Source organism: Malaya genurostris, chromosome 1 (assembly GCF_030247185.1).
Source record: "Malaya genurostris strain Urasoe2022 chromosome 1, Malgen_1.1, whole genome shotgun sequence".
Taxonomy (NCBI): domain Eukaryota; kingdom Metazoa; phylum Arthropoda; class Insecta; order Diptera; family Culicidae; genus Malaya; species Malaya genurostris.
The window spans coordinates 89,088,826-89,115,630 of NC_080570.1; the positions used below are offsets into that span (position 1 = coordinate 89,088,826).

Genomic DNA, 26,805 nt, shown 5'->3' on the forward strand with positions numbered 1-26,805 from the left:
GCTCACCTTTTATGTTATCTGGGTTAATGATCTAATCATCAATAATAACTTTTTTTCGCCTCGAACAGTCATCAGGCGCGATTCGCTTCTTCGAGCACTCCGCAAGTAATAATTTATTTATTTTATTTTTCGCACGCGTAGTCAAACATCGCGCGCGGGCTTTTTATAGCCTAAGTATATAGTGTAATCAAATTTAGTGAAATTTCAGAAAAATTAAGTGTGGAGTGAAATCTTACTCTAACATTGCATTAACCCTTTGCGGACGGAGACGCTCGACGGGCGAGCGTCGCTGTGGACGACAGGTATTGGAGCGTGCAGTAAAGAAAATTTTCACGTCGCATATTTGCGTTTTACAAATTAAGGCTTTATTCAAATAAATTATCCAAAAAATCGTAAAAATTATAAACAAACAAATTTACTAACAAATAACTTTTTTTATGAAAATCTAACAAAACCATAAACAAACAAATGTAGTTGTGTTTACATATTATACGTTTTATATTGTTCCTTTGTGTGGTATCGCTCAAAACAATCACCTATGTGCAAGGTCGGCTTAGCTGAACAAGTAGCACAATAGTACATCGATTCTCTCCTTCCATGCTTTACCTTCCGATTCGAGCATACGACACAATCTTTGCTTCTTCCTGTCTCGTTTCGCCGAATAATATGTAGAAGGCCGTTGAGCCTTTCCGCTGTTGTAGAAGTCGAAGGAGGCTTGGGATCAGTATCTCGAAAATCTCCAACCAATTGATCTACCAAGCGACGTACAAATTCCAAATGGCTTAACTTTTTTAAGTTGTGTTTCTTGTGATGTTCCTGATACAATAAATAGGAATTTATCACAGAAACGTCCAATCCCCAAAAAAATAATTTTCGCCACCATTTTTGGGACTTTCTCATAAAACAGTACGTGCCTGTGTACTGGTCTTTCCTATTTGTCTGGATAGTTCCAGTCAGATGACATTTCAGTTCTAGTAGTGCATCTGCTTGTGAAATATCGGTCGTTGAAAATATGGTATCCTACAGCGCCAGGATTGGATTGCAAGAAATTGTGGTATAGTTGTAAGACTATTCTTGTACTTATTGGCAGATCTGGTCTAAGTAATTTCTCTGTAGTAAAACTGCCATAATATGGTAAAATAGTCTGTATATAACCAGTATTAGCGTCTGCAAGAACGTAAACGCGGATACCCCACTTGGTTGGTTTCTGTGGGTTGTACGTAATAAAAGTTATTCGCCCTTTGAATTTGACGATGGATTCATCCACTGATAATTGCACCCCGGGTACAAAATTTTCTCGACATCTACTATCAATGTAATCCAAAAAATTGCTAATTTTCTGCGTCCTTGTTGTCATGTTTTGTCTACCTTCAGTATTTTCATTTGTATGAAGCATCCAGAATACTTGTAGAAATCGATCCCTCCTGAATACTTCGGCAAAGTACGGGATCCTGCATTTCCTGTCGGTGCTCCAATAATCCTTCAGGCTCGGAAGTGGCATTGTTCCCATAAGCAATATTATCCCGAGAAATGCTCGCATTTCTTTTAGTGTGACATTAGTCCATGTACGCCATGTGGACCGCTTTTTTACATGTTTTCTTTGTATCGTATCATTTGCGTACCGATTAGTCTCCTCAACTATTTTCTTGATCAACTCTTCCGTAAAGAACGAGTTGAAGAAATCTAACGGTTCCTTATAAGTTGATTGTAGTTGTGAACCAGGGGTTCGTGATCCAGAACTAAACTGTATTTTTTGCGGAATGATATCGTGATTTGTAACATTCGTCCATTCATTATCACTACGGCCATCATTTTCCTGAATAATCATGTCTTCATTACTGCTGCTATCACTGCCCACATTGAAGCGCCTGGGTGCATTGCTTGTTGCAAGGATTTCACTTCCACTGGATGAACTAATGACACCTGTGTTGTCAGAGTCAAACTGGAACTCATCATCACTGTCACTATTGAACGTACTATCTCTGGATCTTTTCGCCATCGTGTGTAGGATGTTATAAAATATAAAATATGCGGAAAACTTTGCTGGTTGCTCTGGCAGTGACACTGAATTTTACTATATGTACACTGAAAATTTACTATATGTACACCCCTTGTGTTATGTACAAGTTTTTTTACTAGTCGGTTTCCCCTCTTTTGTCAACACCGATCAGCTGCTTGCAGGGATGCCTGATTTCATCAAAATATTTGAAAATGAATCGCCACAATAAATTATTGGATTACGTTGATAATATATTTAACTTTTCCGCGATGTTGGAAGGTTACCATTTATTTTTCTCAACGTTGTTCATCTAGACAATTTTTTGTTGTGTTGGTAATTGTCACCCGAAATTAAGTGGCGGCAGACCAGAAACAAGTAAATATTGTAACAAAACGGGTTCGATTTTGAATTGCGTTGGAGGATGAGAAGTAGGCACAATTATGTATATAGTTTTGGCAATATGTATTAAATTTGTATCCTGCATGAAATTCGCATGGACGTATACAAATCAATACATTACAGGTAATTCTGTATGAATGGCAACTCTGTTGGTAAATGAAAAAAATAAACACAGTCTAGATGACAGACAGCATGTTTTTGATAGGGTAACGTGGCGCCATTATGACACATGTGAGTACTGTCCCAAATAAAGGAATATTCGAAATGACCGTTAAAATGATTGAAGAATCTAATTTGAGTGTCCTGTCTGTTAGTCTGTGATAAGACTTCATCGTTCAAAAGTCTCTAATTTCATTGAGAGGCCACTTGACGTCTTAGGCTAGTATACCCATGTGTATCTTATCGCCTACGACGGCAGACGTACGCTAGCCGCAGCGCGAGAGTTGGGCGGATATATCCGACACTCGTCCGCAACGGTAAAAAGGCTTGGGCGGATATATCCGCCGCTCGTCCGCAACGGTAAAAAGGCTTGGGCGGATATATCCGCCGCTCGTCCGCAAAGGGTTAATGTCACTTCTGATTTGACAGAAACTTAGTTTTATTCTTCCGCTGAACAAAAATGGTTGTGTATACGCTTAAGTAACGCGTGAAAATATTGCCAACTGGGCTTGCGATCAGCTTGACCGATTTTTGCTAAAAAATCATCTTCTCGGATGAGGCACATTTTCATCTCGGCGGGTATGTTAATAAACAAAATTGTCGCATCTGGGGGACGGAAAACCCGCACGTTATCATGGAGAAGCCGATGCATCCTTAGAGAGGTTTGGTGCGGATTTTGTTCTGGCGGCATCATTGGGCCATTTTTCTTCGAAAATGAGACAGGAGCCGCCGCCACGGTCAATGGCGAGCGCTACCGCGTCATGATTAGCGATTGGTTCTTCCCGTTACTTGAAGAGGAAGACTTGGACACCATTTGGTTCCAACAAGACGGCGCTCCGTGCCACACAGCCAACGCTACGATCGATCATCTGCGCACAGTCTTCGAAGATCGAATTATCAGTCGAAATTCGCTTGTCAGTACAGCCTAAAAACCGCATAACTCTGAAAATTCGCATAAAAATAAACCGCATAACTCTGAAAATTCGCATAAAAAACCGCATAACTCTGAAACTTCGCATAAAAAAACCGCAGAAGGGAAACCGCATAACTCTGAAAATTCGCATAAAAAAAACGCATAACTCTGAAACTTAGCATAAAAAAAACCGCATAACTCTGAAAATTCGCATAAAAAAAAGTCGCGTAAAAAAGACCTCAGTGTATGTAGTTGTAATTTATATGTTATCAAGTATTTGTTTCTTGGAAATTTTGGAATACAACTTTGTGCTCGGTGATGATAACAGGATGTGATTCGACGGATGATCCGGCAACGGCAGATGTTTACATTTTACTTTCTCTCATGTTCCTATTTTTCCAGAAAAATATGAAAACCGCACTCACACATAGAACAATCATTTTCCATCGTTGATGTAAACAACCGTGACTTTTCCTTTTTCAACCATGTTCTTGCCTTTGACAGTTTTCCAAATTTGGTGTCTGTTTAGTTTCAGTGTGTATTCGACAAGGAAGCGGTTTTTAGTTGTACATTAGTTGTTGCATTCTCGAACATTTGATCCATTTTCGCTTAATTTATATTCAGCACATACATATCTTATGTATGACCAAAATACTGAAACGTAACAATAACTATAGAACCTTGAATGGTACAGAAACTGAAAAACGATTTATACCTTTTTACTCTTTTGTATTTCCAGCCATACAATTCGTTCTAAGCGATGAATTTACTCACCTAAGGCCAGAACAACGACAAGCATTGTTGCACGAAGGAACCGGTGCTCGTGCTATGTCTGCCTACGTGGAAATTATTTTTGATAATGCTGATAACAGAGTACCGGTAAATAACAGGGTTTATTATTAATAAGTATATATATATATATATATATATATATATATATATATATATATATATATATATATATATATATATATATATATAGATATATATATATAGATATATATATATATATATACACATATATATATATATATATATATATATATATATATATATATATATATATATATATATATATATATATATATATATATATATATATATATATAAGGGTGATTTTTTAAGAGCTTGAGAACTTTTTTAAACAATAAAACGCATAAAATTTGCAAAATCTCATCGGTTCTTTATTTTAAACGTTAGATTGGTACATGACATTTACTTTTTGGAGATAATTTCATTTAAATGTTGACCGCGGCTGCGTCTTAGGTGGTCCATTCGGAAAGTCCAATTTTGGGCAACTTTTTCGAGCATTTCGGCCGGAATAGCCCGAATTTCTTCGGAAATGTTGTCTTCCAAAGCTGGAATAGTTACTGGCTTATTTCTGTAGACTTTAGACTTGACGTAGCCCCACAAAAAATAGTCTAAAGGCGTCAAATCGCATGATCTTGGTGGCCAACTTACCGGTCCATTTCTTGATATATATATATATATATATATATATATATATATATATATATATATATATATATATATATATATATATATATATATATATATATATATATATATATATATATATATATATATATATATATATATATATATATATATATATATATATATATATATATATATATATATATATATATATATATATATATATATATATATATATATATATGCCTACTAAATTGTAACGACACATTGGGTTTTTGCTGAGTATGCGTGAATGTATAAAACGAACATGCACGATGTGTACCTGCACCGGAGAATGCATTGGTAGAATCGGGTTCTCTACGATTATAGCTTATTCATTTTCACCCTTCTCTATTTCGTTCTTCAAGACGGGCGTGTGTAATATAAGTATGTTCGCATCGAAGAAGGATCAATGGATTAGTTACACGAAGAATATGTGCAAGATTGTTGTATAATACTTTCGATTTCAGAACTGTAGGGTGTTTTGTTCGTAGATTTTGCTAGATTACGTTCGGACAAACTTTACTATTTCTATTCAATGAATAGTTGTTTTTTGCGAATTCCACAGTAATATTTATGATGTAATGAGTAATGAAAAATGTCATAAAAGCCAGTTGCGGTATGTTCGAGCCCCGACCTGGAAGAATTCGTAGTGTCAGTAGGAACATAGCACCAGCCATGCAATGGTTCTGTACACTCTGTATCGATTGCGAAGTCTGGTGAAATAGAAGGTCAAATTCCACTACAGAAATGTAATACTAAGGCTTTGCTTTTTACGTTCCTACCTATGGTACCCACTTGGTCACTGTTTTTTTGTACTGATTCAAACAGATATTATAAAATTGTTGTTATAATGGGTGTTCATGTTTGCGACTTATGGATTTAGTTGTTTTTTATACAATGTATATTGTAAATACATGCATTTATACAAATACACATACATACATGCATACATACATACGTACATACATACATACATACTGTGATGATTCGGAGAAGCATGACCGGTAAGCGAATATGGAAAACGAACACATTCGACAAGGATCTCTTCGTTGAAGCACTTTGGCCGGATAGCGGATTAGAGAACACTGATGCAGGTGAGCTAACAAGACGCTCAGCACGCTACGCGGTGCTTGTCTCAGAGCTAGGAGGCGGTTTCAGAGAGCAAGAATGGAGCCAGACAGAGAGGAGCGTTTGGTGGCGTTTCGGGAAACTAGGGCTGCTTTTAATCGCGAGATCAAACGTAATCGAATTGCTACAATGAGCTGTGCCGAGAAGCAGATGCTAATCCCTGGGGGATACGTATTGAAAACCGCTGAACAAGGATTCGAGACGATGTTAGAGATTCTAGGCGATCTCGATTTCGTCATTATTTTTGTGGATGACATTTGTATCGCCTCCGCTAACGAAGAACAGCACCGTGATCACATTCGGTGCGTGCTACAGCGTCTACACCAGCATGGATTGATTATAAATCTCTCGAAGAGTCGATTTGCACAGCGCGAAGTGGAATTTCTCGGCTATCTCGTGAATCACTACGGAATTCGACCACTGCCGGACAGGATACAAGCGCTCCAAAACTACGAATAAATCAAAGAGCTGCGCCATTTTTAGCTCTGAAAAACGGTTATAAACTTTTTCTCCTGCACGATACAGATCAACAAGCTCCCCTTTGCAATCTAATACAAGGGAACCGGAACAATGATACAAGAAAATTAGACTGGTGCGACAACACTGAAAAAGCTTTCGTAAACTGTAAGCAAAGCATCGCGATGCAACTCTTTTGCATTATCCCAATCCAACCAACTGTTTAAGTTTGATGGTAGATGCGTCGAATATATATCGGCCGGGGCAGGACTTCAGCAGTACAACGACGGTCACTGGCATCCGCTGGGTTTTTTCTTACAGAAATGCTCTTAGGCTCAAACAATATACTCAACGTTCGGGTGAGAATTGACCGTCATAAAATTAGCAGTACAATACTTTCGACACTTGGTGGAAGCTAGGAAATTCTCGGTTATATTTGTCAATTCACATCCGACATCCAGCATAATAGTAGTAGTAAAAACGAGATAGCAGACGCTCCATCCCGCATAGCAACGATTTCCTTTCCGCAATCGCTGAATTTTGAGGAGTTAGCTCTGAACAAATCCATGATGCGGAGTTAAAAAGGTTATTGGCGTCCGACCGACCAACATCGATTCAGTTGGTATTGAAAGCATTGACAAGCACACAAACAGGGATTCATTGCGATGTATCGCCTAGTGATCGGATTCGTCCGTACGTACCAGAAAAAAATCGCAATAGGATCATGGAAATTTTACACACAGTCTCACATCCAGGCATCCGGGCTACCAGGAAGTTGATAAAAGAACGACTCCTCGGATCCTCGGAGACAATAGTCGAAACGTACAAGTATTCTATTCTGTGTGAACGCCCTCTCAGCAGGCCGTTCAATTTTGTTGGTTTTTGAGCGCTTGTTGAACGACATATTGCACGAAATATTCGTTCAATTTGCTGGAACGGTTTGTTGTTGTTTTTTGTCTTGCAAAAATAGTGTGAAAATTAAGTGTTACCTTTACATAGAAAGAAAATTTGTTGTTATTCAACGTGAAGTAGAAGTATTGTGCAGGTATGTATTGTTAGTTTAAACAAACAAGTGGAAAAAACTTCCGAAATTCTTCAGTAAAACTAGTCTAACGGGGCTCCAACTCCTCAAGTTAAAAATGGCTCAACAATGGACCTCTGTCTGCCAGGTTTGTTGAACGAAAAAAATGGCATTCGGTTCAACGGTCTGTTTCAAAATCGGCAAACGAAGGTCCCGTGTTGGCCTACCGTTGAACGATTGATTGGACTTTCATTGGACCAATGATCCAACGTATTGGACCAATGAAGGACCACCGTTGAACGTTTTTTTTTCTAAGTGGGCGTGATAATCGAGCATTTACTGATATTTTATGTCGTTCGGTTAATCTCGCACCTCTCCGAAATAATTTCGAGTTGACTCTGGAGGGAAATGGCATTTTCTGTTGTCCTAATATTTTTAAATAACTTAAGGTCGTCGGCAAATGATAATCGTGGAACTCTCAGTAAAAAGTTCACGTCGTTGAAATACAGGAGGAAAATTAGTGGTCCGAGATGAACCCAGGCAAAGTGTAAAAAATATATTAAATATTTATATTCTCTCATAAACAGAAATTCTAAGCTCTGTCTAAAAAAAAACAAACTATTAATTTATGAACAAATTTTCAGACCAGCCATGATTTATGCATTACCAATTTGGTCAAGTTATTGTTCCACCAGGAAGAAAACGCTTCAAAGAGTTCAGAATAAACATTTTGAAAATGATTTTGAAGCGTCCTCCTTGGTTTAGTACAAATAAGTTACACAGACTCACAAATGTAAAACCATTAGATGTAATGTCATATAATATTATAAGCAAATTCCGACAAAAATCGATGCAATCTTCAATTGAATTGATTCGCTCTCTATATTAGTTAGTAAGTTAGTATATAAGTTCCTTTTCCCCATTACACAATACAAGTAGGTTTACAATTTTCCCTACACAAAAATCACAGAAATGCGGAAGCAAATGATGTCATCATGGTAATGACCAAATCAATTATATAATAGGGCTGAAAAGTCATCACTTGTGGCTGAAAACCCAATATAAATCTTAATAATTTAATTTTAACTCATATTCCAATAAATTCCAATAACATTTTTCACTAGGGTTGCCCTAAAAAGCATTTTTCACATAAAAACTGTATATCTTGGTAGTGGCAAACACGATAATCGTTGCTGATCATTAATTTGACCAGTTGACTGCCTGAAAACAACGGGAATAGTAACGTTACAGGAAACAAACTGAGATGTTTCCGTTTTTTACCAGAAGTCATCAGTCTCATGTTTTCGTGAATGGGACACAAACAAACATTGTGCGTCTCACCAGTACCAGCAAAAACACAGTGCTCTGGTCGGAGTGAGCAGAATTTGAAAAGCTTATTTTGATCCCTTCATTTGAATCATTCAGGGTGGCAAGTGACCGGGAAAATCGGGAAAACCGGGAAAAAGTCGGGAATTTGATTTTACCGGGAAAAAGTCGGGAATTTTAGTGAAAACCCGGGAAAAGTATTACTAGCTCACCTATGAGTAACAGTTGTTAGCATAATGATTTTTTTCAACAATTCAAAAGTAGGAGACAATACCCAAGTTTGCGTTTGAGCGAAATGTTCAGTACAAGTGTTGGAATAACTTATTGTCCATTGGAAATTGGGGAAACACCCCATGTTTCGTCCAACGATTTTTAGAGGCTTGCAGGCAGTTTTAAATCAAACAGGAAGCATCAGATTTTTTTAGTTGTTATCAATAACAACATAATGAAAGCTCATTTTGAAAAATAAGGATAATTTGGATGCTTCTGTTGGATTTTTATTGAATTTTTGAATAAGTATTCAACACACTTGCAAAATTTATGACAAAATCTCAGGGTAACATAGGGAAAATTTTTAATAAAATTATTGAACATTTTTAGGAGCCTTCATGTTTTTAAGTTTCATCATAATTTGTCTCAGTAATGTCATCTTTAGGCAATACTTGTGTTATGCCGGGTCCCGGGTTGGCGGTTCAATGCATAGGACGCTGGTCTTACAAGCCAGTTGTCGTATGTTCGAGCCCCGACCTGGAAGGATTCTTAGTGTCAGTAGGATCCATAGTACTAGCCATGCAATGATTCTGTACACTAAGAATCGGCTGCGAAGTCTGTTGAAACAGAAAGGCCAAATTCCACAAAAGGAATGTAATGCCAGGACTTTGCTTTTTTGTGTTATGCTTATTTTTCTGTGAGATGTCAAAACCGTCAAACCGTATTCACCGTTTACAGGAAGTATTTGAGTTCCTTTTTGAGAGTTGAAACTGGTTTCTGAGGACTAGAATCTTAGAAAGATTTAGAAAATGGATTGATTTGTTCAGTGAATCTATGTTTAATTTTCTTTTATAGGTCCTCAACTATTCCATAGTAGTTTCCCAAGAACGTTGATATTGATGTAGATAAAGGTGAATTAAATTTAGTTTGAGCTTTTGGAACTTCAATAAGGTAATGATTTAAATTATATACGGCCATATCTATTTTTTCCAAAACAATTTCAGGGTTTACATTCGATAGTATTCTTGTCGATTAGTTCTAAGCTGGTAAAATGTATAACTAATTGAGCTAATAATTTCTTAATTTGAGACCCTGAATGTTATTGATTGATCTGCTAGAATCAGATCAATTGTAGAAAAATTTCTCATATAGATAAATTAGTTGAGCTATAGGAAACAAAACTGGTTTAAAACCAGCGGAGAGTTTATCATGAAGAACTCGTTCTTTCTGATTACTCTACGAGCATTTAGAATCATATTTGAAAAAAAAAACAGATCGATATAACACATGGATCAATAAGTCCCGAGACTAAAGCAGAGATGGCGCTCGTAGTAAACCAGTAACCACGTCTTTCTAGAGTACTAACCTTTGCTTGAAACGGGTCAAAATTTTAAGTCGATCCGACCAGAAACAGCTGAGTTATCGAGGTTGGAGTAAAGTCGTTTTGTAGTTTGTTTAAAAAATGTAAAAAACCGAGTTTCGTGTTTTGATGAAACATTGTTTTTTAATGGGTAAAAACACTGGCAAGCGAAACAATGGATTGAAAAATGTTATCCGGACTCTTGTCCATCAAAAGCAACGATTTGTCGGTGGTTCACCGAGTTCAAACGTGGTTGTACTGACACAAATGACGCGGAACGTTCGGGTAGGCTTTTTCCAAGTGGGTGCCGCGATTGCTTTCGATGGAACAAAAACAGCAACGAGTCGATGATTCAGAAAGCAGTTTATCGCTATTTACTTGCAACAAAAAAGATTTCTTGCGTCGTTACGTGACCATGGACGAAACATGGATACATCACTACACTCCAGAGTCGAAGCGGCAGTCATCTGAGTGGCGCACAGCTGGCGAAAACCGTCCGAAGCGTCCGAAAACGCAGTAGTCAGCTGGCAAAGTCATGGCGTCAGTTTTTTGGGATACGCATGGCGTGATTTTCATTGACTACCTCGAAAAAGGTAAATCGATCAACAGTGATTTTTATATTGACTTACTGGTGCGTTTGAAGGAGGACCGCACATGCAGAGAAAAAAATCCTTTTTCATCAAGACAATGCACCCTGCCACAAGTCGATGAAAACAATGGCGAAATTGAACGAATTGGGCTTTGATCTACTTCCCCCATACTCGCCAGATTTAGCCCCCAGAGACTACTGGCTCTTTGCTGATCTTAAAAAATGCTCCAGGGAAAAAGATTTGGCTCAAATGAGGAGGTCATCGCTGAAACTGAAGCTTATTTTAAAGCGAAAGATAATTTTTTTTATAAACATGGTATTGAAAAATTGGAAAAACGTTGGAACCATTGTATCACCCTAAAAGGTGATTATGTTGATGAATAAAAAAAAATTTGCAAAAAAAATGTTGTTTCCATTGTTAGTCTCGGGACTTATTGATCCATGTGTTATTGTGCATTTTAACTACTATCATTTGATTTATTTGCCCATCAACGCATTGAAATCGTAAACATTGTTTATTGACTAACAGATACATTAGAAAAAATTGGTGTTTTAAAAGAGCAAGTCGTGGCAGCCGAACGGTTTTGCGAAATCTTCTAATACACACATCTAATACATCTAATGATTTTAATTTCAATTCTTTGGTCTGACAGGACTTTGTTAATAATTGGTTTTATGATTTTCATCACAATCACAGCATGATAATTCATCTGATGATATTGTTCATTGAATATACTTGCAAGCGACATACTTTAAACAGTATATGTCCATATAAAAATTTATTGTACTATGGCATTGGCAATGACGATATTATGTTAGATTCGCTGTGCCATCATCAGTGTTTGTTATTGCCGATAATTTAGCAGAAAGTGGCTCGATATTGCTCTACATTGCATACAACATCTTCAATCTGGTAGAAGATGCTACAAGAACTCGATGTCTCTCAATGCATGAACCACTCCACTTCATACTCTGAGTATTTCGCAGCCCTTAACAAAATATGTACAGTCCGGTAACGATCGACGCGGTGAGGAGTTTACCAAGACAGAATCGCAAGTTGATAATTATCGCAGATAATTCGACGTGATTCTCATACTAGGTCACAATATACAATATTTCAAAACCCTGGTCTGGAGCATTCGCAGCTATTTTCATAGATACAACTTATACAAAGGTTATATGCACATAGTTAGAATAAGCGGCAATAGTAAAATGATTCTATCGCAATTATCCACTGCCCGTATAGAATCGGATCGCAAAACGAGAATAAGCGACCGTTTGTTGCTTCAGAGAGAATCCCCACAGCAGCGAACTAACCTTTGATTCTCAGACAGGTCATCGAGAGAAATTCGCTTTCGCACTGGTGTCCATTCTATGTTATATGAACCATGACGGTGTTTTGTTGCTGAGATGATATCCATCTCTCTTTGATGGCACTGATTGAATCGTGTGAAGAGTTGCTAGCAAGCGTTCTTTGATACGATAAAAGCCATCCTCGGCCATCATTCCGTTTATAATTTTCCCGCCAAACTGAGATTTCCACTTTCACTTCCGGAAGGAGCGAAGAAAAAAAATGTTCAAAATGATTTGAAGTTGCAAGCATAGATTGTTGTTGTTTTTTCTGAGTGGCAAGCGTCCGTTTTTGGGATTGTTGTTCCTTATTGATTTCAGTCATATGTATATCAAAAAAATAATAAAAACAGTCATGTGCACTCGGAAGAAATCGGTTACCCCTGAATGACTTTAAAAAGGCTTTATACTTTTCTTATATGCACATGTTATAGTGAATATTTTCTATTTATACATCTAAATGCCTGGAAAGTATGAGAAACCTCAATTAGCGGGCCTATTACAATGATCCTTCTTGGACATGGGATATCTGTTTAAAGTTTGAATTAAAAATTATTTAAAAAAAACTAAACAGGAGCGATTTGAGCCTATTTCAAAAACCGGGAATTTTTCTCAAAAAACCGGGAAATTGAAATCGGCAATTCACTTGCCACCCTGATCATTGATAAACGTCTTTAAGATTTCCAAAAATTATTGAATTATGTATTTTTCCCATCAATTTTTACAGATTTCGTGTCCTTTTGACCTGGCATCATAACACCTACATCATCACGTTCGTAAAATTGTTTGACTTTAATTACTATTTCAGGGGAAAATTGTTTTTTCCGTAAAATATAAATATTCATGATCATCAAGACATCAAGAGTTTGATTAAATAATAAGTTTTTTTCTTTTTGTTCCCAAAAAATCGCGAAAATTCTTTTTTCCCTCGAGATTCTCTACTTTCGTAACAAAATATCTTGATGTGTTCATCGTATGCGCTATCTTACGAATACCTTAGTTTTTTGGCAAAACAGTCAAAATTCTCATTCTTTCCGATTTAGTTGCATCTTTAGCATGGAATTTTTATTTCAATTCGGTAAGATAACCGAAAGGCAAATGTGATTCATTTTAAAAAGGCAATCAATATTTTAAAATGCAATGTTATAATTTAAGAATTACTCCTATATAGTCGCTGAATATAGGCACATTGTCATCATTGTCATCAGTCTCAGAGGATTCAGAATCTGTGATCATTATTGCATCAGCAGAATTTTTCCTCACAGCTGAATAGAAAAAAATGCATCATTTTTGCAAGTTTTCAAAAATTGTATGTCATCATTATTTTAATACTCACGTAAATCCTTCGCCCCAATTTTATTCGCTTTCTGCCTACACGAAGCCTTGGTATTACATTCCTGTAGTGGAATTTGACCTTCTGTTTCAACAGACTTCGCAGCCGATTCAGAGTGTACAGAACCATTGCATGGCTAGTGCTATGATTCTACTGACACTACGAATCCTTCCAGGTCGGGGCACGAACATACGACAACTGGTTTGTAAGACCAGCGCCCTATGCATTGGACCGCCAACCCGGGTTTCTGCCTACACGGTGCACACAAAACATCATTTGCCTGAAAAAAAAATCGAATTTCTCAAGAAGGGAAAAAGAAACCCGACGCAACGAATCTTTTTGATTTTTGCTAACATAAGTCTCAAAATTAAATGGATTGCAGCAACAATTTTTGATTTCATTTTTTTCTATATATTAACTTGAAAGCTTGTTTTATGGAATCGCTTATTTGAAAGCTAAGGACAAGACGCACATTTCATGTCATGGATGAATTTTTGTATCTTTATTAGATTTTACAGTATAGGCTGTTAAAAAAAGGATCTTTTTTGAAAACGCGAAATTTCAAAAAATGATATCTCGAAAATCCCACGTACCATATTGAAATAAAAAAATACGTGTCGAATATTTTCGAGTATAGATAGTAAATAGTTAGATGAAAAAAATAATGTTGGGGGGCTGATTTTACGTGGAATACCCCATAAGAGAAAGAGAAAGGCATTATCACCTAGTGGTGTGATAATGTCTTTCTCTTTCTTCAAAGAGCCTCTTCTGTGTTACAGTTATTGAAGAAAGAGAAATGCATTCAAAGAGCCTCTTCTGTGTTGTAACATATTGAAGAAAGAGAAAGGCATTATCACACCACTAGGTGGATTAAAAAGGTTTTTTTCGTGGGTTGGCTGAATAGCGCAAATTCTAAACCGGGCTCATTTATATATTCAGGATATACAATTTCAATTCCTCACCAGACGAACCAACTGAACACTGGCGTTGGCCAGGAACTGTGCACTGATCCTTTCACCATGTGCAAATGCGTTGCTGAAATATTTAAAGAAGATATTAAATAGAAATTATACTTTGACTTTATGGTGTACTTAATCTATAATCTTGGGAGTGGAAATGAACGTATGTTTTGCATTTGCATAGTAGAATATGGGTGATGGTTGATGAGTTAGTTGACCATTAGTATGGTACAAAGTAAAAGTAATAAATGCCTGAGCAAGCACCAAGCATACTACAATGTAATCCAAAAGAGAGCAATATTTATATATATATATATATATATATATATATATATATATATATATATATATATATATATATATATATATATATATATATATATATATATATATATATATAGATATATATATATATATATATATATATATATATATATATATATATATATATATATATATATATATATATATGTATATATATATATATATATATATATATATATATATATATATATATATATATATATATATATATATATATATATATATATATATATATATATATATATATATATATATATATATATATATATATATATATATATATATATATATATATATATATATATATATATATATATTAAAAATGTTTATATTTCCAGATTGACAAGGATGAAATTTTCCTCCGTCGTGTTATTGGCGCTAAAAAAGATCAATACTTTCTTAACAAAAAAGTTGTACCTCGATCTGAAGTAGTTAATTTACTCGAATCGGCAGGATTTTCTAATTCAAACCCGTACTACATTGTCAAACAAGGAAAAATCAATCAAATGGCTACCGCTCCTGATTCGCATCGACTGAAATTACTTCGTGAGGTTGCCGGAACTAGAGTTTACGATGAACGCAAAGAAGAGTCCATGAATATTTTGAAAGAGACGGAAGGAAAAGTTGAAAAAATCACCGAGTTCTTGAAAACTATTGAAGACAGACTAAAAACTTTGGAAGAAGAAAAAGAAGAGTTGAAGGAATATCAAAAATGGGACAAAGCTCGTCGCACACTTGAGTTCATCATACATGAAACCGAAATGAAAGAAAACAAGAAAATGCTCGATGAACTTGAATCGCAAAGAAAATGTTCTGGTGACAAACAAAAGCTATTTGCTCAGGATATCCAGAAAGCCCAAGAGAAAACGAAAAATATACAAAAGCTTCTCAAAGATGCAAAAAAAGATGTTTCAACGACAAAAGATGAAAAATCAGTACTTACAACTGAGCATCAACAGCTGCTACGAGAAAAAACAAAACTTGATTTAACAATTTCTGATCTCACAGATGAAGTGCAAGGAGATAATAAATCGAAAGAGAGAGCTGAACAAGAATTAGAGCGACTGAAGATTACAATTGCCGAAAAAGAGAAGGAGCTGGAATCTGTTCGTCCTCGCTATGAAGCGATGCGTAGGAAAGAAGAAGAATGTTCCCGTGAACTTAATCTGAAAGAACAAAAACGAAAAGAGCTCTATGCGAAGCAGGGTAGAGGATCTCAATTTTCATCCAAAGAAGAGCGAGACAAATGGATTCAAGGGGAATTAAAATCATTAATTAAGCAAATAAAAGATAAAATCACGCATCAAAGTAAATTACAGGAAGATTTAAAACGAGATGCAACCAAGCAAAAGGAGTTAGAAAAAAAAATTGAAGAACATAACGAAGCTTTTGAGCAGCTACGGGTTCAGATCGACGAACATAACAAGCATTATTATGAATTAAAGAAACGAAAAGATCATTTCCAAACTATTCGGAACGATATATGGAAAAAAGAAACTCAAGTAACACAAACTTTATCAGGAAACAAGGAAGAACTAGCCAAGGCAGATCAAGCATTGCGATCGATGGCTGGTAAGCCAATCCTCAATGGACGTGATTCTGTTCGGAAGGTTCTAGAAAGTTTCTCACAACGTGGTGGTCAGTATGCTGAAATCGCAAATGCATATTACGGTCCAGTGATTGAAAATTTCAATTGCGATAAATCGATATATACAGCTGTAGAGGTAACTGCTGGTAATAGGTTATTTCATCATATAGTAGAATCAGACCGAGTTGGAACACAGATTCTGAAAGAAATGAATAAATTGAAGCTTCCAGGAGAAGTAACATTTATGCCGCTGAATCGCTTACAAGTTCGTATACATGACTATCCAGAAGATCCAGATTCAATTCCAATGATTTCAAAGTTGAAATATGAAGAACAGTATGACAAAGCGTTAAGATATATTTTCGGTAAAACCTTAATATGCCGGAATTTGGAGAGGGCTACCGAACTAGCTAAAAGTACAGGATTGGATTGTGTAACATTAGAAGGTGACCAAGTTTCTTCTAAAGGATGTTTGACTGGAGGTAAGCAGAGAATTTTTTTTATATTAATCACCATGGTGAACGACCTATGAGGTTGAAGTTAATGTAATGATAATAACAATAATTGTTATATTTTGTATTGTTCAAAGAATGTTAGACAGAGTATATTGGTAATTCTTAACTAAAATTGATGCTTCTAATTAACTCTGTGTCAAGTTCTTCAGGTACCATCTGCCCTAATCGGAACCTCGAACAAAAATCCGCGTTACCCATCTTAGCAGTGTTAAAACCAGTTAGTTCACTATAGATTTCACAGACTCACTTTTAGGGAAATGGAAATATATATTAAGGTAGCGCTTCGCCGTGGTCACGGGAGTTCGCTGCCTATCCCGGGGTTTCACGCACTTTACCCAAAATTGTGAGAAAACGGGGAAGAAAACGGAAATTCCAAGAACATACGATTCTAGATAATTAATTTTTCTATCGATTCGTATATAAATTGTGCCTGATAAACGTTTTTATCGAAAGATTTCGTGCGAGTTATAAAAATAAATGAGTTTTTCCTTATTCTTTCGCACGCACACAATGTCAACGCATGCATTGGGGTGTGCAAAATGCTACATGCGGTAGACGCTAACAACATTTCTTTTGTTTTCGTTGTCCGTTCTCTCTGCGTAAACGTTGAATATAGATGAGTAGAAAATGTAAGTAAGTGTTACTACTTTGTAAAATAATTTCTATTCATGTTTCAGTAGAACCAGGAATCAGTAATGATTTTCATCGCTACTAGCTTTGACGCTTTGTTGAAAACGTAGCACATCCCTACATATGCGAGTTGTTTATAGCGAGAAAAGGAAAAAAGAAAACCAAATTTTAACAAAACTCGCACGAAATCTCGCGAAAGAAAAGCTTTCTAACTGATATTTTTCGCCAAATGCATAGTAAAATCATTTCCCTACAATCGTATGTTTTTGATTTCTCGTGAATCGGGTTAGTATTTTAGAAGTTTGAAATTTAAGGTGAAATTTCGGCGACAAAGCAAGAGGAAGCAGTGAGTTGTCTAGCTTCGACCTGACCACGGCGAAGCGCTACCTTAAGCTGTAAAGTCACAGCGATCCAATCGTCTCACTTTAGCAGAGCGTCAACGAATCTTTCACCAGGCGAATAATAACTACTCCCAGCAGAATACCAGTTGAACCAGTTCTGGGAGTTTAAGGGTTTTCTAAATCGGCTTATAAAAATATATAACTTTACTGTTTAACGTTCGAAACTCTAATGGCTCTTCTACAAGAGGTTAATGTTTATCTATGCTCTAGTTGTTATGTTTCGATTGTATTAAAATTGTACCGTGTGCAACTTACACTGAAGTAAACAGCACGTTAAATTTCTGCATAAAATGTTTAAAACGACGTATGTGACATTTCAGCTGAACCGAGAAAAGCGATGTTGAAAAATAATCGCACAATTTGAAATCCTATTTAAAAATGAGTAATTGAAACAACTTCATCTCTTCACTAAATCGTCCAATTTGTATGCGTGCAACGTATCATAGTGACTAATTCACAATTTTCAACTGCAAAGATAACTTTTAGGCAAAAACGACACTTACGTCATTTTGTAATTTGATCATGTACATTGGACAGTAGCATAGGTCGTTTTATCCTGGTTGACTTGACACATAAGTCGTTTTGCTTCTGTTAGTTACGTCGTTTTGCGAAAGTCACAGTGTTCATTCGTCGTTTTGTTACTCGCACTTGTGTGAAAGCCAGTTTTGTTCGAAAACAAGAGTTAGTTTTGTATATCAAGTGGAAAAAATGACAGTCGACTCGTTTTTAGTGTGTTTTGGTAATTTTCGCTTTTGTTTGACGAAGGATTCATAACGGTTTCTACGATTGGAAACAAAACAGTTTCTTTCCAAATTAATCAGCGTATTTTTCAACAAGCTTAATAGCAACTCATCCCAATAAATATCTCCAACTCTACAGCAAGATCTGCTTTTTCGTGAAAAATTATTTTGTCGTAAGTCCGCGCATACACTTTTGTTAATGATTATTTTTCATTGATTTCGACATACGTTAAATGTGTTGACAGATTTTTTAGTGAATCTATAGTGAATCGAGAAACGGTTTTCGGGTAGTGCGTGTATTAGGACATTCCTAACAAAATGCAATAAAAATCTCGGTTTGTTTACTTTTGTTACTTAGGTCGTAATGAACATTTTATACAGATTTACATCTGTTATGTTCTATACACTGAAAATCTGTTTTACCTATTTTTTGAGGAGAAACCACTCATTGTTGAGCTCTTCTATAACCTACCCAAAAATTTGGTCGATATCTCCTCAAACTTTGACTTGATCGTAAAAAATGGGTAACGTGCTTTGTTATGGTATAACACTTGTACTAAACTTACATTTACCTAAATTTTGAGTTACCCAAAATTGGGGAGATGGCCTTTAGTTGATTTTGGGTAGGTTTTGACCCAAAATTAGGTAGCGTCTGGTAAGAGTGTAGCTCTTCCCCCTTTAAAAGGAAAGTTATCGAACATTTACAAATGAATTCAAATCGATTGTTATTTCATTTAGCTTACATTCGACCAAATACAGATATTTGTTGTCTCTTTGCTTGAAATGCTTTTTTGGATGCAAAAATCCAATAAAGTCTTTGGTGAGTATGAGAAAATTTTCTCTGACGGAAATTTACCGTCCTACGTCATGCTGTTATTTCTATAATTTGGTAAAAAATCTGTTTAATCCACATAGTGGTGTAGTGATGCCTTTCTCAAATTAATACTGCGATATTCTATTCAAAATGTTTCTCTTCGATTTTTTAAAGAAACCAAGGGATTGTTTGTGCATTAACTAGTATAACATGAAGAATGAAACTGTTCGCTGATCGGTTAGACCATCCATTAGAAAACGAAGTGGGTTCACTATTATATGTACTTCCAGCACCGGAACACTAGTACCGGTGTAATCGAAGTCGGTTCGTACGGCCACCAACTAACATGACGTACAAACTCTACTAGTTTTTATCAAGTTTTGAAGATTTTATACGATTTTGCCATCGTACTCTAAACGACGATTGAAATTTTCGTTGTATTCAAATATATGCAGTAATTTTTGGACGAACCATAAGACCTTTCATTTGACCCTAAGATTGGGAATAACGGTTTTGAGTTCAGTTTAGAATTTTTTACGCTTTCTGTTTTGCCTGTTTAAATGACGGTGTATAATATTGAACACAGTTTACCCTATAACTCCGGAACCGGAAGTCGGATCCATATGAAATTCAGGAACTCCGTATGGGACCGTGAGACTAAGACCTTGCATTTGAATCTAAGTTTGTGGAAACCGGTCAAACCATCGCTGAGAAAAGTGAGTGAGGTCCTATTGGAATGTATGACCACTATTTCCGGTACTTCCGGAACCGTTTTGTGTAGTTTTAAGACCAGTTTTGAATTTTTTTTACTTATCTTGTTTTGTCGGTTTAAGTGACGGTGCACAATATTGCACAGACTTTACCCTATAACTCCGGAACAAGTAACCGAGTGAAATTCAGGAATTCCGTTTGTGACCGTGAGACCTTTCATTTGAATCTAAGTTTGTAGAAATCGGTCAAACCATCTCCGAGGAAACCTAGTGAGATTATTTGACACATACACACACACACACATCGGGGCAGCAGGGACTACTCCAAGGGCTTAACGACCCCTCCCCATGGCCTCTACGAGTTAGGGGGCCTGCCTAGGATGTGGTGGGGTTCGTCAGTGGGCTCTGTTGAACTTCTATAAAAAGCTCAAACCGCTCAAAGCACACAAGCCCAGCAGGAGTGCTAACCGGTACATCAGGTTTCGATACCAGTAAGACCCTGATTATTATATACTGGCCACGGCGAACAACAACGGACATGATGCGGATAACGGATTGGATGACGATGATGGGCTGACATTCGTGCTGTTCTGTTCCCTGAGTAAGGATGGGTGATACCGACTTGAAACGGCGAGCGGGCCAACAGTACGTCTGTCTCCGTCCCGTTAAAACCTTGGCAGGCCTTCGGGTACGTTCAATACTCGCACCAATTAAGGTGGGTAGTAGGCCCAGTTGAGAGCACTAGACACGAACCCGATGAAGGTACGTGTTCAACCCTCGCTAGGCCTCCCTGCTCGCAAAGATAACCTAGGGATCATAAGCGACTACTGCAACGAGTGGAGATAGCAACCCGGAGTGGGGACCCTGAAGAATGGAAGTAAGCGAAATTGAAATTGAGGAAGAGGTGACAAATCCGTTTGTCAAGAGTGGCTTGGTGAGGACACGAACGAGCAGCAGGCTCAGCAGCAGTATAGCGCGTGGACGAAACCACCACAACCACCGAGGGTAGAGGCAGCAAAAAAGTTTTTGAACGAGCTGCACGAGTATGTGGATAAGAGAAGTAACGTGTACAAAGACATCAAGGCGTTGGTGATTAAGCTCCAAGGCGCTCTTGGTTCAGCTGTAAAGGAGTGGAAAAACGTAGTGCAGAGAGCAGAAGCTGGAGAGAAGGAGTTGTTAGCGGCGAAAACTGTCTTAGAGGCATGTCGCGCAGCGGAAATGCAAAGGCAGAAGCCGCAACAGCTACAAGGAAGGTCAACACGGCGAGTAGTATCCCACCTGGGGTGCAGTCCACGCTCTTCTTCACACCGAAGAGGCCAAGGGCATCGCCTGGAGATGTCAGACCAGGTGGTCCCAAGAGACACAAGGATGCCCGTGTCACTAGAGCTAAACCACCACCAGAAGCAACCGATGCGGTAAACAGCCACACTGAATGGCAGGTCGTCGGCAAAAAGAACAAAAAGAAGGAGAAAGCGAGCAAGAAAAAACCGCCCAAAAAACAAGGTCGTCAGGACGAGGAACAAGAGCGAGGCTCTCATAGTTGAAGCGAGCGACGACTTGTACGCCGAAGTCCTACGCGCTATGCGGATGAACCCGGATCTTAAGGAGCTAGGGGAAGACGTGCAAAAGGTCAGGCGCACTCGTAATGGTGAAATGCTCCTCGAGCTGAAAGAAAAAGCAGGCAGCATCTCGTACAAGGAGCTTACCTAGAAAGCTCTCGGAAACAAGGTGGAAGTAAGAGCCTTGTGCCCGGAAGCGACACCGGTGTAAAGATCTGAACGAGGTTACTACGGAGGAGGATGTAAAATTAGCCCTGAAGGAGCAATGCGAGCTAGGAGAGGTCCAGATGACCATCCGTATCAGGAATGGACCTGACGGCACCAAGGTAGCCTCAATTAAGCTGCCAGTAGATGCAGCTAATAAAGCGTTGAAAGTGGAGAAAGTATGTGTGGGCTGGTCTGTGTGCCCGCCGAGCGTTTCCCAGCTACCGGACGTGTGCTTCAAGTGTCTGGGCTTTGGTCACTTCCCACGGAATTGTCAAGGGCCGGATAGGAGCAAACTATGCAGAAGGTGTGGCGAGGAAGGTCACAAGGCAAAGGATTGCACGAAGCCTCCGAAATGCTTAATTTGCGCTGCCACGGGGGATAACAAACACCGGGAAACTCTCCGTCGGGTAGGCTAGACCCACCGCCGGGGGCTAGTTGAGTAAGCGCGTCGTAAACCGGTTTCGGAACGTCGGTTTCGAGAGAACTTCCAGCGTCAGGGAACTCTCTGTCGCGGTAGGCTAGATCCTTCGGCGGGGACTAGTCGAGTAGCCACCACAACACCGACTTGTATCTTCGAGGTGCCAGCGAAGCAGAAGCTATGCTCCATTGAAATCGCCGGACCGACCTCGACACTCTCTCGTGTATCCCGTGTGGTGCAACAGGGGACTCGGTGTCGGGAGAGCCTCTTTCGCCGGGGAACTCTGCGTCGGTGTAGTCTAGATCTTTCATCGGGGATTAGACGAGTGCCGCTATCCGATACTAGCATTACAGGCATACCGAGTCTTGCAAATAGACTTCGAAGAATACTGAAGGTTGCTACTGAAGTGATTCGTCTGGTTTGCACAATCTGCGGCCACTTGGAGAAGGAGTCGACCGCTAGCAAGCAGTACTCACCGTCGATGGGACGGGCAAGTCTACGTGAACACGCTTCCAAGGTCCCGATGCCATCGGCCATGGCACTGAGACGACGTGAGGCGGTGACTTGGCAACCGATGCACAGTGTCGACAGGTTTTCACATAACCGGCGATGTCTTCGTCGATAAATGGCTAATATATGTAGCTCCTGGCGATGGTCTTCATACGCTTCGAACCAGGATGACCATTGTGAAGCTGATCTAAACAATGCTTGGTATACTGAGCTGGGATGACGAGCCATTCAGCGAACAGTATGCATCCTTCAACGGTAGTGAGGGATTCCTGACTGACTTGGAATCGTTTTAGCTCCGGATCGATTGCTTTCGTTTGAGGCCAACCATCGGTTATAAAACGGTAGACCTTTCGGAGAACTCGGTCAGCTTGAGTACTTCTAGCGACGTTTCTGAAAGTAAAAGGGCAACGCATCTAATGTATCAACTGCTACTGACCTAACATCCTGTTCGACAATGATGCTGTCGATAACGTAGTCTTCATCTGGTCGCGCGTATCGGTTTATCAACCGGAACAGCACATCGGCGTTACCGAACTTATCGATGGGAACGTACTCGATGGTGACATCGTACAGCAGTAGAGTGAGGGCAAAGCGCTGTAGTCGGTTGGCTGTGTATACCGGTATGCCCTTCTTGGACCCGAAGATTCGGAGCAGCGGAGCGTAGTCAGTCTGCAGCAAGAAGCGCCGTCCGAAGATCATTTTGTGATCATCACTTGGTGACGGTAAAGATGATAGCTAGACCTTCACGTTCCGGATGACTATAGTTCTGCTCTGCCTTCATAAGTGCTCTGGAAGCATGCTGTACTGTTTTGATGGAGCCATCTGGGAACCTGTGACTGATTGTGGTTCCAACACCAACTGACGATATGTCAGCAGAAACGATGATCTCCTTTTTCGGATCGTAGTGCTTTAGTAGAATATCTGAGGTGAGAATCTGTTTGAAACGCTAAAATGCCTGCTGGCACTCCGTTGTTCACGAGAACTTCGACTGCGATTTCAGTAGATTGTCCAGCGGGAAGCGAAGCATTCGCATGTTCAAAATAAACTTTCCGTAATAATTGATCGCCCGAGGAAAGAACGTACACCGTGAACGTCAGTGGGAGGCGGAAACTACACTATTGACTTGATTTTGGCTGGATCTTGACACACCCCGGTGGTCAACAGTATAGCTCAGATATGGTATCTGTTTCTTGCCGAAAGTACATTTTTCGGCTCGAATGGTGAACCCAAAATCCTGGATTCGCGGAAGAACTGCTTTGAGGTTGTGGTTGTGAGCTACTTTGTCTTCACCGCCAACGATAACGTCATCGAGATAACCGGAAACTTTTTCCAACCCGGCTAGCATGGTGCCGGCTAGATATCCGGTGCTACCTTTACACCAGGTGGAAGACGATTGTAATGAAACAAACCACGGTACGTGTTGATGGTGAGCAGATGACGAAACTGCTCGTCGACCTCAACTTGCATAAATGCATCCGAAAGAAGATCGATCTAGCTGAAGACTTTGCAGTTAACCAGCTTAGCGAAGATGTCTTCCAGAAGAGGGAGCAGGTATTGGTGAGGTTGCAGAGCGAAGTTGAGTCCTGTAGAGTAATCTTCGCAAACACGAATGTCACAATTTGCTTTTCGCATTACGACGATTGGTGCTGCCCACTTTGAGTAGTCGACCGGTGTAATGATGTTCAGCTGCTGTAACCGGTCCAACTCTTGATCGACTGCGTTGTACATAGAGTACGCAACCGGGCGTTTGGGACAGAAAACGGGCTTCCACCGCTCCTTTACCTTACTGCAGATCCCGAGTTTCTCACTGAAAACTTCTGTAAATGCAGAACTGAGCGCTGCGATGGAAGACGAAGAACTAGATACCTGGCAGCAAAAAGTATCCATTGGCACGAACCATAAATCGAAGCTATCGACCAAATCAGATCCGAGAATCAGATCCACTTCTCTTCCTGGAACTTGCACAGTATCCTTGACGATGACCGTACCGACTATAATCGGGACATTGGCGGTTCTTGTATGGGCAGTCACGAACATAATGGAATGCACCACTATACCAGCACGGTGTATCGGGTTCCCGCTTTGTGTTGTTCGCATCTGACCTGGGAGACAACGGACGTCTGTTACGATTACCGTCATGTTTCTGTTTAAGCTGATTAACCTGATCGAAAGATACAGCAGATTCGAGATTGATGAGATGGTGGCATTCGTTTGATAACTGCCCCAAAGTTAGGTTATTGTTCTCCTCAACCCGTGATTGAAGTCGGGTCCGAGTCTCTGAATCACGCTCAGAACTTAGTCCGCACACAAACATCAAGCACTTGAACTGTTATTCTGAGAGCTTTCCCAGATCCAACTTAATGCAGAGCTTATTCACACGGCAGGCGTAAGCGATGTGGTCTTCGGTCGGTTTTTAGCGATCTGAAGGGTTCTGTATCGCCTGCTGATCACCGACTCTTTCGCCCAGAACAAACTTTTCAATTTTGCGACCGTGTCTGCAAAAGTATGCTCCTTCGGTGTTCTCGGCAGTATAAAAGAGACGTACCTTTCGTGTTCAGATGATCCCAGCTTTCTGAGCAGCAATCTGACCTTCGCTTGGTCGTCCAACCGAGGAGCATCCTTTTCAAACAACTCGTCGTACCTCGTGAACCAGGCTGCAAACGTGATGCTACTGTCCGCGTCGTAGCGGAACTCCTTGATATTCCCAGCAAGAGAATCGAGAATTTGTTCCGGACTGGGTGCTGCGCCCGCATGCACTTCCGAAACGACTTGCCTGATGAAGTTCTCTTGTGACTGCTGACTGTGCTGCTGTTGCTGGAGAACTTGTGTCATCAGGTGCAAACACTGACGAAGGAGATCATCAGTATCTGGAGGAACTTGCTGCTGTTGGCCTTGTTGCTGCAGAAAGGCATGCTGCCCCAAAAAGGATTTGAGCTCCGTAACATTTTGAGGTGCTTTGGCTTTACAGCATGGTTCTCAATCCGGACTATCATTTTTCATTTTGCAGAGTAACAATGTACAATTGTTTTTGATGTTCAACATTGTTCTGCAATGATTTTTTCGGTAGTACTGTGAAACTTAACAGTGATAAGTTGCTCAACCGAATCTAATATGTTTGAAAATCTTTCTAACACAAATAAAAAATCATATCTAACACAAATAACAATTATAAAACAATTGAAGAACATCTTGAAATTTCGATAAGTTACATTTTCTACTTGGGTGGGAAAGCTACTAATTCATATTATTTCTTTACCGGCAAAAATTAATGTCTGAACTCACGGAGAAATCATGAATGAATCATACAATTCACAAAGAATATATTAGAAACAACGAAGAAATAGCAGGAAGAAACTGTCACTGTCATCCCATAGTCTGATCCCACAAGATAAGGCGTTTCTATCTCTTCCTTTAAGCTCTACTTACTACCTTGGAAAAGCGATTGTTGTTGAGGGGCGCAGGAGTCGCTTTTTTCAACCGCTAGATTATTCTTCGTGAAAAAACCATCAGTTTGTTGAAGAAAAAAATCTAGATGAACTGTTTTCTTTTTGAACTTCCAGTCGACGACGGCAGGGAGAGTTGCTTTTTCCAGCATTGGATGTTTTCATAGAATTGTAAGTGAAAACTTAACTTTGTTTTTATTCATGGTCCAATCATTAATGGGCACATTACTGCGAACGTCATTTCACCAAAGCTCTTATTTCAGAC

The 26,805-nt window shown here is 38.9% G+C and overlaps 1 protein-coding gene across 2 annotated transcripts in view; it reads left to right on the top strand.

Moving 5' to 3' along the window:
• The window catches only part of LOC131440676 (structural maintenance of chromosomes protein 3), a 61,641-nt gene that overhangs the window by 12,186 nt on the left and 22,650 nt on the right, over positions 1–26,805 (top strand). For both annotated transcript variants that reach the window (XM_058612171.1, XM_058612172.1), the window contains 2 exons: positions 4,210–4,349; positions 15,344–17,075. In XM_058612171.1, coding sequence (XP_058468154.1) covers positions 4,210–4,349; positions 15,344–17,075 — 1,872 coding nt within the window. The remainder of the gene's footprint in view (positions 1–4,209; positions 4,350–15,343; positions 17,076–26,805) is intronic.